This window comes from Schistocerca americana, chromosome 2 (genome assembly GCF_021461395.2).
Source record: "Schistocerca americana isolate TAMUIC-IGC-003095 chromosome 2, iqSchAmer2.1, whole genome shotgun sequence".
Lineage (NCBI taxonomy): Eukaryota > Metazoa > Arthropoda > Insecta > Orthoptera > Acrididae > Schistocerca > Schistocerca americana.
In genome coordinates this window covers 738,027,423-738,043,479 of record NC_060120.1, presented here as the reverse complement: position 1 = coordinate 738,043,479, position 16,057 = coordinate 738,027,423, and the positions used below count along the sequence as shown (strand labels likewise).

General features: G+C 43.1%; 1 protein-coding gene across 7 annotated transcripts in view; it reads left to right on the top strand.

The window, feature by feature from the left end:
• The window catches only part of LOC124594806 (serologically defined colon cancer antigen 8 homolog), a 232,612-nt gene that overhangs the window by 67,066 nt on the left and 149,489 nt on the right, over positions 1–16,057 (top strand). For all 7 annotated transcript variants that reach the window (XR_006978156.1, XM_047133238.1, XM_047133239.1 and 4 more), the window contains exon 7: positions 7,062–7,356. Coding sequence is in view for 6 of the 7 variants with exons in the window: in XM_047133238.1 (XP_046989194.1) it covers positions 7,062–7,356 (295 nt within the window). In the remaining variant the exon portion in view is untranslated. The remainder of the gene's footprint in view (positions 1–7,061; positions 7,357–16,057) is intronic.

The following is a 16,057-nucleotide window of genomic DNA, read 5'->3' as shown; positions in this document are numbered from 1 at the left end:
TGAATAAATGAAGAACATTCCACAACACAGCATCTCCTAGTTTGCAAAATGTGGACAGGTATATACAGCATGTGGAACTATATTATATTGTTTATAGCAAATGTCAACCCCCACCCCCCATGAACCATGGACCTTGCCGTTGGTGAGAAGGCTTGCGTGCCTCAGCGATACAGATAGCTGTACCCCAGGTGCAACCACAACAGAGGGGTATCTGTTGAGAGGCCAAACAAACATGTGGTTCCTGAAGAGGGGCAGCAGCCTTTTCAGTAGTTGCAGGGGCAGCAGTCTGGGTGATTGACTGCTTTTCAGTAGTTGCAGGGGCAGCAGTCTGGGTGATTGACTGATCTGGCCTTGTAACATTAACCAAAACAGCCTTGCTGTGCTGGTCTGCGAACAGCTGAAAGCAAGGGGAAACTACAGCCGTAATTTTTGCCGAGGGCATACAGCTTTACTGTATGGTTAAATGATGGTGGCGTCCTCTTGGGTAAAATATTCCTGAGATAAAATCGTCCCCCATTCGGATCTCCGGGTGGGGACTACTCAGGAGGACGTCGTTATCAGGAGAAAGAAAACGCGTTCTACGGATCGGAGCGTGGAATTTCAGATCCCTTAATTGGGCAGGTAGATTAGAAAATTTATAAAGGGAAATGCGTAGGTTAGAGTTGGATATAGTGGGAATTAGTGAAGTCAGTGGCAGGAGGAACAAGACTTCTGGTCAGGTGAATACAGGGTTATAAATACAAAATCAAATAGGGGTAATGCTGGAGTAGCTTTAATAATGAATAAAAAAAATAGGAGTGCAGGTAAGCTACTACAAGCAGCATAGTGAATGCATTAATGTGGCCTAGATAGAAACAAAGCCCACGCCTACCACAGTAGTACAAGTTTATATGCCAACTTGCTCTGCAGATGCCAAAGAGAATGATGAAATGTATGATTAGATAAAAGAAATTATTCAGATAGTGAAGGGAGGCGAAAATTTAATAGTCATTGGTGACTGGAATTTGATAGTAGGAAAAGGAAGAGATAGTGAAGGGAAGCGAAAATTTAATAGTCATGGGTGACTGGAATTTGATAGTAGGAAAAGGAAGAGAAGGAAACGTAGTAGGTGAATATGGAATGGAGGTAAGAAATGAAAGAGGAAACCGCCTGGTAGAATTCTGCACAGAGCATAACGTAATAATGGCTAACACTTGGTTCAAGAATCATGAAAGAAGATTGTATACATCGAAGAAGCCTGGAGATACTGGAAGGTTTCAGATAGATTATATAATGGTAAGACAGAGATTTAGGAACAAGGTTTTGAATTGCAAGACATTTCCAGGGGCAGATGTGAACTGTGACCACAATCTACTGGTTATGAACTGTAGATTAAAACTGAAGAAACTGCAAAAAGGTAGGAATTTAAGGAGATGGGACGTGGATAAACTGACATAACCAGAGGTTGTAGAGAGTTTCAGGGAGAGTGTTAGGGAACGATTGACAAGAATGGGGGGAAAGAAATACAGTAGAAGAAGAATGGGTAGCTTTGATAGATGAAATACTGAAGGCAGTAGAGGATCAAGTAGATAAAAAGACGAGGGCTAATAGAAATCCTTGGGTAACAGAAGAGATACTGAATTTATCTGATGAAAGGAGAAAATACAAAAATGCAGTAAATGAAGCAGACAAAAAGGATCACAAACATCTCAAAAATGAGATCGACAGGAGGTGCAAAATGGCTAAGCAGGAAGGCTAGAGGACAAATGTAAGGATGTAGAGGCATATCTCACTAGGGGTAATATAGATACTGCCTACAGGAATATTAAAGAGACCTTTGGAGGAAAGAGAACCACTTGTAGAAATTTCAAGAGCTCAGATGGAAACCCAGTTCTAAGCAAAGAAGGGAAAGCAGAATGGTGGAAGGAGTATATAGAGGGTCTATACAAGGGCGATGTACTTGAGGACAATATTATGGAAATGGAAGAGGATTGTAGATGAAGAGGAAATGGGAGATATGATACTGCGTGGAGATTTTGACAGAGCACTGAAAGACCTAAGTTGAAACAAGGCCCCGGGAGTAGACAACATTCCATTAGAACTACTGATAATCTTGGGATAGCCAGCCCTGGCAAAACTCTACCATTTGGTGAGCAAGAGGTATGAGACAGGCAAAATACCCTCATACTTCAAGAAGAATATAATAATTCCAATCCCAAAGAAAGTAGGTGTTGACAGGTGTGAAAATTACCGAACTATCAGTTTAATAGGTCACGGCTGCACAATACTAACGTGAATTCCTTACAGACGAATGGAAAAACTGGTAGAAGCCGATCTTGGGGAAGATCAGTTTGGATTCTGTAGAAATTTTGGAACACGTGAGGCAATACTGACCCTACGACTTACCTTAGAAGATAGATTAATGAAAGGCAAACCTGCATTTCTAGCATTTGTAGACTTAGAGAAAGCTTTTGAAATATTGACTGGAATACTCTCTTTCAAATTCTGAAGGTGGCAGGGGTAAAATACAAGGAGCAAAAGGTTATGTACAATTTGTACAGAAACCAGATGGCAGTTATAAGAGTCGAGGGGCGTGAAAGGGAAGCAGTGGTTGGGAAGGGAGTGAGGCAGGGTTGTAGCCTATCCCTGATGTTATTCAATCTGTATATTGAGCAAGCAGTAAAGGAAACAAAACAAAAATTTGGGGTAGGAATTAAAATCCATCGAGAAGAAATAAAAACTTTGAGGTTTGCCGATGAGATTGCAATTCTGTCAGAGACACCAAAGGACCTGGAAGAGCAGTTGAACGGAATGGGCAGTGTCTTGAAAGGAGGATATAAGATGAACATCAACAAAAGCAATACAAGCATAATGGAATGTAGTCGAATTAGGTTAGATAATGTTGAGGGAATTAGATTACAAAATGAGATACTTGAAGTAGTAAATGAGTTTTGCTATTTGGGGAGCAAAACAACTTATGATGGTCGAAGTAGAGAGGATATAAAAGGTAGACTGGCAATGGCAAAAAAAGCATTTCTGAAGAAGAGAAATTTGCTAACGTCGAATATAGATTTAAGTTTCACGAAGTCGTTTCTGAATGTATTTGTATGGAGTGTAGCCATGTATGGAAGTGAAACATGGACGATAAATAGTTTGGACAAGAAGAGAAGCTTTTGTAATGTGGTGCTACAGAAGAATGCTGAAGGTTAGATGGGTAGATCACATAACTAATGAGGAGGTACTGAATAGAATTGGGGAGAAGGGAAATTTGTGGTACAACTTGACTAGAGGAAGGGATCGGTTGGTAGGACATGTTATGAGGCATGAAGGGATCACCAATTTAGTATTGGAGGGCAGTGTGGAGGGTAAAAATCATATAGGGAGACCAAGAGATGATTACACTAAGCAGATCAGAAAGATGTAGATTGCAGTAGATACTGGGAGATGAAGAATCTTGCACAGGATAGAGTAGCATGGAGAGCTGCATCAAACCAGTCTCTGGACTGAAAACCACAACAACAACAATAGCAAATTTTGTGTAGCTTTTTGCCAGATAATATCTCATTTAGCTCTTTCGTGGCTCTGCTGGTCATAACTGTCAGTTACATGATATTATTTCATCAGTGACTTGTGCTTCTCTGATCTTTGGATTCATTATGCTTCAAACATTGATTGTACACAGCTGTGGGATTTTACAGATGAATAACCCACCGACAGAAGGTGACTCATTGAAACTTGCAAGTGGAGGCGGAGGAGGAGACAGCTCTGCAGATGCTCAACCTGACATCAGAGCAGCAACAGGACTGGATCAAAGGAGCCAGCAGTGATAGGGCCAGGGACAACGGCGTGACGCTGACAAGCTCGACCAGAATTTGATGTGTCAGTGAGATGTCAGCAGAGTGCTGTTGGGCTTGACTGGGAGCAACAGCATTTGTGTAGCTCTTGATGATGAGAGGAAGGACTCGAGTAGAAACCAGGAGTGGCGTCTGGGTAACATCTGGACAAGTTAATTGTTCTGTTGCATGTAGCAACTCTGTTGATACAGTTGGAGGCAACGAGGTCATACTGAAGTGAGAGCCACATATGTGATGAGAGAGAGGAAAAAAAACAGCAACTTTAGTAGTGCACAGAGATTGATACCTACACTGTTAGAGCAAGCACAGTATGACAAAATCTAACAATCACTGGTGCGATGAAATCCACTACTTGTTGTCAAGTTTTGCATTGTGGCCAAAGCAGCCTTCCCCTATAGGGGATACTTGAGATAGGAAGAATAAATTAACTTTATTTATACCCATTAAATGAACACAACGCCGTTATTTGGGCACGAATCCACACTACATGGTTCCAGCACTCTGTTAAGTCACTGACTTTGTGCTTGGAGAGTTCTTAGAATGGTGGCACTGGTGCAGCCACATTGGTGGAGAGTGGTAGAGGTCAAGGACGGCCCAAAAGAGATGTCCCAGCAATTCGGAAGCTCTTAGCCAGGATGCAGTCGTCACTTGGTCTGGAGCAACTCTCGAAGTGAAACTGGTGCCTGGCCAGGCAGCATCCATTATAGCCACCCATTGATGGCTACTGTCATGATGTTCAGCGGACACGTGAGCTGTGAAGGAAGAATCATAGCCCGTGATGGCATTGTTGACTGCAGCGACTCTTGTGCTGCTAGCAGCAAAGCTGGTGCCTCATGTTACTGAGGCGGCTGTGGTAGATGCAGTTAACAGCAACTAAATGTGCTTTTGTTGTTGTAATACTGTTTTCCTGTGATATCCCACAGTACATGTCTGTGAGTGTGGTGGTTGGATCCCAGGTGGATACAATAGGTGCCTTTTACACTTAATGCCTTGCTACCATTTCTTTAGAGGCCACCATTATTTGCAACATGTTTGAACTAAGGACAGTTAAGAGGCCCCTCTATTACTGCATCTGCTTGAATCTGACATGGGATGTAGTAGGATTTTCAGTAGTAGAGGTGTATCGTACTGGCTCAGGTTCACTGTCACTTTCACTCAACACTTCATACTTGTTGATAATGAGACTGGGTGTTGTATGCTACACTCTTCCCTCACAGTGCTTCACCTGTACTGAGTATCTGATTCTGCCACTGGCATGCTACTTACAATCTGGTGAATGTATGTGTTGTAAATCAGTCTTCTTGAGAGTCTGTGGGAATATACAGGTACATTTCTCAGGATAGTTCTCTCAGCATATACACTTGCAATAGCTTCCAGTTGTTGAAACAAAGTCAAAGAAGCTTTGTATGAATTTGAGCCCATTCTTTCCGGCCTGGAAACAGTGTTCTCTTTGAGTTTTGGCTGTAATTAAGATCAGTGAATGTATATTCTTAAGTTATACAAATAAGGTAACTCATGTACCAACACTGACGTGTAATACTGAATGCCACAAACAAAAAACGGAAAGAAAAAACATGCTTTAATGAAAGAGCTATGATTACTATGCAAACTTCAATGCCTAGCATGTGCTGATTGTGAAGCTTTTTATTGAAAATTTATCACACTTTAGATTTATGACTTGACAAATAGTGTTAAGATATTGTAAAAATATTGGTATTATTAAATGGCTAACCCATTTCATGGCACAAGATCCCAGTTCCAGGCTGCCTGTCTAACTGTTTCAAGGAACAACAAATTTGATTTTCAGTATTTTGCATTGATCAAATTTAAAAAGTTTAAATGCTGTTACAATCTATTCAATAAGAGGTATACTCTTACGTTAAAGTTTTAACACAGTAAGACAATTATTATACATGGGAAAAGTGTATATGCCCTGAGCTAGCGTAACTCATCCTGTGGAAATACCCAAACTATATTTATCCAGTATTTGAGACTTGCAACAAAGTTTACATATAATTTCAAACTTTTTTTGGAATTCTTCCTCACTGACATCCACCACAAAATGAAGGAAAGAAACAACTGCATCACTTGATACATTTTCACTGTTCATGCAGTAAAATTGCTGCATCAGACATAACATTTTTGTTTATTACTTTGTTACTACTGACTCTATTCACAAAACGTTTTGCAGGCAGTATCCACATATACCACCGAATGTGCCTGAAAATAATATCATTTTATGACACATAGGTCAGGAACTATGATGGCATAAGCATTGAGATGCATGAAAACCTAGCTTTTGCTTAAACTGGAAGGCCAATTACCCAGAATGTATTTATCCAGTGTTTCATAATGAGAGAACTTGGTGGCTTCCAACAATCTCTAAACATTATTTCAAACCTTTTCTAAACTTTTCCTCTCTTACACGCTTAAATATGTGATGTTAACACAGTAACTCATCTGTAAAGTAATCAGAAGTTTGAAGTTGTTTTATCCATGGGAGTTCAACTCCTTACAGTATTGTGTGAAATAATATACTGCTGCAGTGACTGGTAAAATATATTAATGTAGATCACTGTCATAAATTTAGTACAAACATATTTCAGGTGACACTCATAAACCAACAAAGAATTTAGTATTCTTGAATGGCTGAACACAGCTGTCTTATGTCATACAAATTATGTTTTGAATGCCAGTCATAAATTACTGAAAATTTTAAAAATACAAAAATGTATCACAACTCATTGAAATTTTTAAACAGCCAGCAAAGCATAACAAGTATAAGTTATGGATGTTACATTAATTTGGCTTGTAGGATGTTGAAATGGGCCATTTGTAGGTGGAATTCTCTGAACAATGTGGTCCCATTTACATACAGAGGAAGAACCATAAGCAGGATGAATGTACAAATGACAAGTGGAATGCACAAACTTCCAATAACTTTTTCATATTACGAAGTTTACCAGCACCTTCTACACTAGCTTGTCAGTGATGAGCATTGTAGTTTCAATTTATTCCATTCAAGATCATGAAAACCAGGCATAGTCTTGTGTCACGTTTTTCCATTTGAATGAGCTCTTGCTCACATTTAGTATCACTCTATACTGGCGTAATAAAATGAAGTGCTAGTTCACATCTGATTCTCGCAGTTTAGCTTACCTCACTCTGTTTATTGTGCAATATAGTTTTATTAATTCAAGTTAAATAATTTCAATCTTGATTTTGCAGGCAGAAATGGAAGTACGTAGGTTGAAAGAGGAGCTGGACCGCCAGCATGAGAAACTACGTGACCTTCTGCAAGAGCAGGGCCGAAAAGTACAAGAAGAACGGGCAGCAGCAGAAAGACGATATGCTCAGCAAGTTGAGCAGCTGAGTTCTGATTTAGCCATGCAGTGGGATGCTGTCGGAAAGCTACAACTCGAACTAGAGCGGGAGCGTCGCATTGAAGCAGACTTGCGCCGTGAACTGCAGCAGAAAAATTGTGCTATAGAAGAACTCAAAAAGGAATTGCATACAAAAATTGGTAACTGATTATTGAAGACAGTAATTTTGCACTTAAATGCCTTCAGAAATCCTTATATATCTCTTCTTTCTTTCCCCTAGCATTTACCCTGTCAAGTATGGGGCCTGGTTTTCAGAATCTGGCAAATTTTTAATTTTTTTTTTAAATTTAACTTTGTGCCAGTTATCCTTCCTGACATCACATTTGTCAAGGTAGCCTAAGGAAGGGAAGTCGTGCAGTATCTGTCTGTGAATCATGTTTTGTTCTACGTATTATTGTATTTTAACTGTTTGTGTTTCATATTCTCTGAGGTGGAAGTTATGTACCAGCCGAGTATTTGCCTAATTGAGTCTGGGAAACCACCAAAAATCCACACTCAGGCTGGCCAATGTACCAGCCTACAGCCATTAGTCTTCTACACAGATTCATTCTGGATCTGGCCCACCTCCGTGAATAGTGCACTTATGCTATTAGACCATGTCTCAGAAATCCTTGAATGTGTTGCTAAAATGAGGGCTGTTTTCTAGCTTCACACATTAAGCTGATGATGAAAGTTCACAGCATTAAACAGATTTGACAAGGCACTCATAATTACTTTCTGAGTCTCTCATTGTGAGGCTTATACCAGCTTGTTGCAGCTACGTTGCAACAATGCATTCATCTTTCTCATTCTTTTTATACCTTTAGTATAATACTATTTTTTCCATCAGTCTGTCTTATTGTATTTTTACCCTTGTAAGTTATTTTACACCATGTGTTGTGTATGCATGTAAAATTTATTTTTAATATTACAATGGAAAATCCAGGATAGAATAATGACAGTGTTATTAAAAGGATAGACTGCTACCCACCATATAGTGGAGATGCTGAGTTGCAGACAGGGACATCAGAAAGACTGCTAAACAAGTAAGCTTTCAGCCGAAAGACATTCCTCTGAAGTAAACAACTTACAAATGTATTCACACAAACACAACTCTCACACAAGAACACTCGGCAGTCAGAGACAGATGTGTGAATTGTTTTTGTGTAGATGTGTGTACTCATTGTGGTCCAGAAAGTAGTCCCAGCTTGCTGCTCTTAGTTACACACTCTTACACTCACTCTGGATCTCATTGTTGCTCACAGCTGCCCCCCTACCATTCACTTTCCCCTCCTGCACTTTTTCTTGTTGTCAAGAGAGTTTCATTCTGCAGCGGAGTGTCCGCTGATATGAAACTTCCTGGCAGATTAAAACTGTGTGCCCGACCGAGACTCAAACTCGGGACCTTTGCCTTTCGCGGGTAAGTGCTCTACCATCTGAGCTACCGAAGCATGACTCACGCCCGGTACTCACAGCTTTACTTCTGCCAGTATCTCGTCTCCTACCTTCCAAACTTTACAGAAGCTCTCCTGTGAACCATGCAGAACTAGCACTCCTGAAAGAAAGGATATTGCGGAGACATGGCTTAGCCACAGCCGGGGGGATGTTTCCAGAATGAGATTCTGGATACTTTTATAGTCTTTAGGTTCAGTAACCTTCAAGAATTTATTGTACACAAATGTACTTTTCTCCCCATATAAAATCCCTTGGTTTGTTAAAACCATGTTTATTTGGTTTTAGCCATTCAAGGTGGGACACTTTCCCTGTCAGTTCCTGCGAAAGCATGAAGTACACTCTGAAGATAACATATGTGACTATCAATTGAGAAGACATAAACACTTGTCAACTGTGTTCATTATTGTTGAGAGCCATATATTGCTTTTCAATTTGATGACATTTCTTCTTAGAAATTGGTAGTGACATACTTTGCTCTTACTTTGTGAAACAGTGTTTTCGCTCTAAAATACTGTGAGGCCCACCCATAAAGCAAGTTTCCCTGGGATCATGAAAAGAAAGAAAACATGGTTTCATTGCAATACTTATTGGAAGAAACACAGGAAGTGTTGATCTGATTTTCAACATATTCACCACCATAATTCAGACCCTTATCATACCACTGGACCAACTTTTGCATTCCTGTGTCATAGAAGCCTACCACCTGGGATTGGAACCACTGTGTGATAACCATCTCTGCCTCTCTGTCAGTCTGAAAATGCAGACAGGAATTTTTTGAAGTTCCAGAACAGGCGCAAATCACAGTGAGCGAGGTGTGGGCTGTAGGGTGAGTGATCAAACACTCTCCAGCCAAACATTTGCAGAAGATCTGTTGTCTACTGAGCCATGTGTGTGGTTGAGGATTATTGTTCAGTAAGACAACACTGACACTAAGCCTCCCATGCCATTGCTCTGAATGGCCTACTGGAATTTCCACATTGATGCGCAGTAATGCTCAGCATTCACCATCTCACCTCTGGACAGCAATTCAACAAGAACTCCCCATCCGTACCAGAACACTGAACACAGCACTTGCCTCGTCAACACTGCTTGAATTTCGTTTTTTATGGAGAGCCACTGTGACTCCATTGCATTGCCTGCTGCTTGATTTTTGGGTTATTATGTGCAACCCACACCTCATCATCTGTGATGATCTGCTGCAAAAACTTGTTTCCATCATCACAGTACCTATGCAGAAAAATCAAAGCTTCCTTCCATGTGTTTTGCTTTGTGTTCTGGTCTCAGTTGCTACACCACCCACTGTATGCTCTATTTATGGAACAACAGGTGCTTCGTGACAATTTAGTGCAAGGAGTGTCATATTTCTGGAAACTGGCTTCTGACTTTCGTGATTGTGGAGTGACGATTCTCAATAATGCATTCCTGCACAATGTTGCCTGTCTTGATGGGTGTTGTGCCGCACTCGTCATCATGAACGTTTTGGCAACATGCTCCGAAGTCTCTGCTACAGAGATGCACTATCTCCTTGTTCATAACTTTAGGCGCATAGACTTGGTACAGGTGTCAATGTATTTCAGTCAGTGCTGTATTCTGTGCAGTCAAAAACTTTATCACCGACCGCATTTTACACATGGTGGAATTTGCTACAGAACTACCATGAGACCTCAGGAAGTCGTTAATGCCTGCACCATGTCACATCATTACTGTCATGTAAGCACAGTCGTTTTTTGCAACATATATACTTATGAGGCAAAACATTGTGACCACCTACTTAAAAGCATGTTGGTACACCCTGTAGCACAATTCAGTACTGATATTGCATGCCATGGATTCGACAAGTACTTGATAGGTTTCCAGAGGTTAGTGGCACCAGATGCCTATGCACAGATCACACATGTCCCGTAATTTATGGGCGGTTGGTTTATGGATGCGGAGCTGGTGCCCGATAGTGTACCAAGTTGGGTTTCATCGGATTCAGATAACCAGACTTTGGTGGCCAAGACATCAACTTGAGTTCGTTATCGTGCTCCTCAAACCATTGCAGCATGATTCTGGCATTGTGTTACGGGCAATTATCCTACTGGAAGATTCCACCACTGTTGGGGAAGGCATCAAGCATGATGGGTTACAGGTGGTCCCTAATAGTGTTTGCGTAGTCCACAGCTGTCATGGTGCCTTCAGTTACTACTGCAAGTCCCATGAAAGCCCAGATGAGTGTCCCCCCCTAGTGTGATAGTGCTCCTGTTGGCCTGTGTCCATAGTGTGCTGCATGTTTTGAGCAGCCTTTCACCTGGATGATGGAATCTGGAAGATCCTGTGCCCACTTAATCTTAACTGACGATGTTATTGGACCAGGATGGGAACTCATAGCGGTCCTGTGCCGGGCAACACCATGTTCAGCTGTGTGTGCTCCAAAACACTTGTGCCTGTGCCAGCACTTTACTGTGTCATCAGATGTGCCACAGATCGCCACTTATCGTACTTTAGAGAGTGGATATGCCTCCTATCACCATGTTCTGTGATGACGTATGGACGTCCAACCTCTTGTCTCCTACTCATAGTTTCAGCATTCTTCTACCACTTTCCATAGACGCTCACAACAGTAGCATGCAAACAGCCGACCAGCTTCATCATTTCCGAGATGCTCGCTCCCAGGCACTGGTCCACAACAATCTGGCTTTTGTCAGAGTCATCTAAGTTGGCAGATTTCACCATTTCTGCCTCTTATCATCACTAGAATGATTCCTCATTTGTTTCTGCTCCGCTCATATACTTCTCTTACTGTATCATGTGCCCTCAGCACCACCATGCAGCATACAAGTGGGCAGTGGTCGTAATGTTTTGGTTCATCGGTGTAGTTCACTAGGAGAGGGACGAGTGTGAAACTTTCTTATGGATGCACCTCATACCTGATTTACTATTCTGATTAGTTCATAATGTTTTTTTGTTCTGATTGGTTTGTAATGTTTATGGACGTTAAGCGATCAACCCACAGTTTGTTGGCTCTTATTATATAATCTGATTATCATTTGCACATAAATTTATCTCTGAACTTGCTGAAAACAGTCTTCCTGTTAACATAACTGTGTCTTACTGAAACTCACTCAGCTTTTGATTTGTGTACCACATACATTACACTAATTTCTCATTTATTTTCCTGTATTTGTTCCATTTTCTTCTTGCCAAGCAGTATATTATTGTACATTAACTTCACGATAAGGTAACCCCCCTCTGTTGCTCACACCCACGACACTTGCCATCCACATGATTTTCCCGTTCTGTTTTGTCTGTGTGATCTGCATTGAATTTGTGCCTTTTTCAGTACCTGTCTGATAACTCTCCATCCATTATTTTCAGCCATCATTGGCTTTCAGTTATGCAGTTTGCATTGTTTATGAAACACTATTGTAGCTGGAGGACACTATTCATCCATGCGAGAATTACTGCTACAACCTGAAACAAAGTAGTGTTTGTTATTTTATTACTTTCTTAGAGTCAGTACAACTTGGATATGCATAATTTTAGTTGTATCTAATAAATTACAGTTAATTTGATTTTTACCTAGAATACTTACCTACAAAAAGTAAATATTCACTATATTTTTAGTTTGTGGAATAAATGTCGAAGGAAAAACCTAGGGCAGAGTTTAGCAGAGATCCTGATGTTTGGCTGGAATGCTTGCTTGAGATGAGTGATGTAGATCCTTACAGTGATATTGCTGATTCATACTGATGTGTTGGTAAATGTGCCAACACCTTGTAGATAGAGGCGGCCTAAATGCACGCTATCTAACGCAGACGGGCGTGAATTCTGAAACAGGATAAGTAGTGAATGGTATGCAAGAAAAGTATGCAGCTCCTCGAATACTTATCTTTTATTCTTTGATGTGAATTACAGCATTCGTGATGAGACATTTCATACGATAACTATCAAACTATCACTTGCTATGTAAGGCTAATGGCGCCTTGCTAGGTCGTAGCCATGGACTTAGCTGAATGCTATTCTAACTGTCTCTCGGCAAATGAGAGAAAGGCTTCGTCAGTGTAGTCGCTAGCAATGTCGTCGTACAACTGGGGTCGAGTGCCAGTCCGTAACTCGAGACCTGCCTTGTGGTGGCGCTTGGTCTGCGATCACACAGTGGCGACACGCGGGTCCAACATGTACTAAATGGACCGCGGCCGATTTAAGCTACCACCTAGCAAGTGTGGTGTCTGGCGGTGACACCACATTCCTCCTCCGCAAATCAGCGAACGGTCGTGTTATAAGGCTTCCGCCCGTCGTGGGGAGGACCCCATGTTGACGTATGCGATGAGGTGGGGAGCCTAACAACAGGTGAGGCTGTGCCACCCGCACCCGGCCATTCGGTCCGAGGGGAGCTAGGAAACGCCTGAAAACCTAGTCCAGGGTGCACGTCAACATGCGGTGTATGCGCCCGTAAAGAGACAGGAGGGGCCGAAGGGTCGACCTCCATTGCGTCGGGGTACCCGACGCGCGATGACGTCATGTGGTCCGGAGCGGGCAAGAGTTCCATGGCGGAGGACAGCTGGTCACGGGAAGCGTTCGGCGGCACGTGACCCAGGGAGGCGCTTGGCGGCTGCAGCGAAGCGTCGAATGCAGGCGGCGCCGGCGGGAGAACAGGCGGCGGCGGCTGCGGCGGCGCGTCGCCATGGGGCAAAATGGAAGGCAGCGTCGGTAACACTTGGGGATGAGGCGAGCCAGTAGATGGGTCCCCAGGGCGCTGACCGGACGGCACCGTCGCTGAAAGCAGACGGGGAGCGGCAGAACCCGTGCGACGACAGAGGCGCAGCTGATTGAGATGCCAACGCACCTCACCAGAGGCCCCCAAAACCAAATACATCGCGCGGCCGAGGCAGCGAAGAATGCGCCCTGCGAGCCAACGCCGTGAACCGCAAAAGTTGCGATAGAATACAACGTCGCCTGGAGCAAAAGCAGGAGTCTGCCGCTGCACAGGAACCTGATGCGGCGGATGCAGCAAAGACATCAAGGTTCGATGAGGACGACCGTGGAGCAACTCAGCCGGTGAGCGACCATCTCGGGGCTGAGAGCGATACGAAGACAAAGAGAGCAACAACGCGTCCTCCCGAGAATGCGACTCTTTCAACTTCAACATCTGTGACTTGAAAGACCGGACCAATCGTTCAGCGGCACCGTTTGACTGAGGCGAAAATGGCGTGGATGTCAGATGTTGAATACCATTGGCCTGGCAGAATGACTGAAATTCGGCGGACATGAACTGTGGGCCATTGTCGGAAACAATAGTCTGCGGAAGACCTTCAATGTAAAAGATAGCAGACAACGCTTGGATGGTGGCAGAGGACGTCGTGGAAGACATCCGGACAACAAAAGGAAAATTACTGAAGGCATCTACCAGAACCAACCATCAAGCATTCCAGAATGGACCAGTAAAATCTATGTGCAAGCGTTGCCAAGGGGAAGTGGCTTGTGGCCATGCAAAGACTTTCCGCGGCGGTGCGGATTGTTGTTCGGCACATGCCATGCAAGAAGAACACATATTCGTAATCGCAGCATCGATTCCGAACCAAGTACAGTGCTGACGAGCAAGTTGTTTCGTTCGCACTATACCCCAATGTCCTTGGTGAAGAAGCCGTAAGACAGAGGACTGTAACGAACGTGGGACCACGACTCTGGACTGATCATTATCAGAACGCAACAACAAAACACCACGTCGAACCGAAAAGTCTCTCCTTGTGAGCAAAAAATCGGCGAACCAACGGATCCTCGATCCGAGACTGTGACAAAGGCCATTGCGTAGCAACAAAACGCAAAACGGTAGCAAGGACAGGGTCAGCAGCTGTGGCTGTAGCTACATGACGAAAATCAATCGGAAACGATTCGACCACTTCATCGGTTTCCGAATCAATGAACATGCAAGCAAGGTCGGAAGAATCGAATGCTTTATCCTCAGCAACAGGCAAACGGGACAACGCATCGGCGTTTCCGTGCTTAGCAGTGGACCGATACAAGATATCGTAGCGGTACTGCGAGAGGAAAATAGACCAGCGAATGAATTTCTGCGCTGTACGCGGAGGTACAGGCTTGTTCGGATGAAAAAGCGACGTCAAAGGTTTGTGGTCTGTGATGATGGTAAAATGACGACCATACAAGAAATCATGAAACTTAGTAACACCAAACATGAGAGCCAAAGCTTCTTTCTCTATCTGCGAGTAATTTCTTTGCGCAGACGAGAGCAATTTTGACGCAAAGGCAATAGGGCGATCATGCGAGCCAACTTTGTGCGCAAGCACAGCACCGATCCCGAAATCCGATGTATCTACCATCAACAAAAGGGGTTTCTGGGGATCGAATGGCGTAAGGCAAGTATTAGAAAGCAACGCCGATTTCAACTGGCGAACAGCGCGTTCGCATTCCGTCGTCCAGAGAAACGGAACACCCTTACGGCGTAAGCTATGAAGCGGAGCTGAAATGGAAGAGGCATTGCGCACATTCACTCACACCTTGTGATGCTAAATCATTTAATGTTCTTGCGACCTCATCACGCAATGCGTGGGGAACATTGCGCGCTCGGAAAAATTTCGGTTGCGCGTTTACTTTCAGTTCCAAATATGCTTCATAGTTCTTAGCGCAACCAAGGCCCGGTGCAAAAATGTCTGCAAATTCTTCACATAGCCGAGAAACACTGTCTGAAGGCACAGTCTGGTTCACAGATAGGACCTGATTTACAATAGACATGTTAAACAACTGAAATAAATCTAAGCCAAACAAGTTCACTGCAGTAGAAGAACGGAGAACGTAAAATGACACAAGTTTTGTTTGTCCCTTATATGTTGCAAGAAGGGTGCACTGTCCTAACACAGGGAGAAGCTGTCCTGAATAACTTTTTAACTAAACATTTGCGGCACGCAACGGAGGTTTGCCCAGTTGTTTGTACATGTCGTGATTGAGCAATGAAACTGCAGCTCCGGTATCGAGCTGGAATGGTACGACCGTGCCATTAAAGTCCAAATCTACAAAAAGTTTATTGTCCTGCTGACGACAAGAGCGACTGTCTTGTGCAATTTGAACTGATACAGGTACAGCATCACTTGCTAATTGACGCGATTTCCGGCGACGTCGACGCACACGTTTTGTGGGACGAACACAGTCACTGTTGGAGAAAGTGGCACTGGACGAAGTGGAATTAACTACATGAATGTCCATGGGGCTGGAATGGTTGTGATTGTCTGATCTGAGCTTTTTCTGGCAAACACTTTGAACATGTCCTTTCTTATTACAGAAAAAGCAAATAGCTTGGCGTGACGGGCAATTTTCACGCGAATGTCTAGTTGCACACCGTGGGCATGATTTCACTGCATTTGATAGCTGGCGCGGCACACCTGGTTTAAAGCGTGGCGGCAGCTGTGCGGA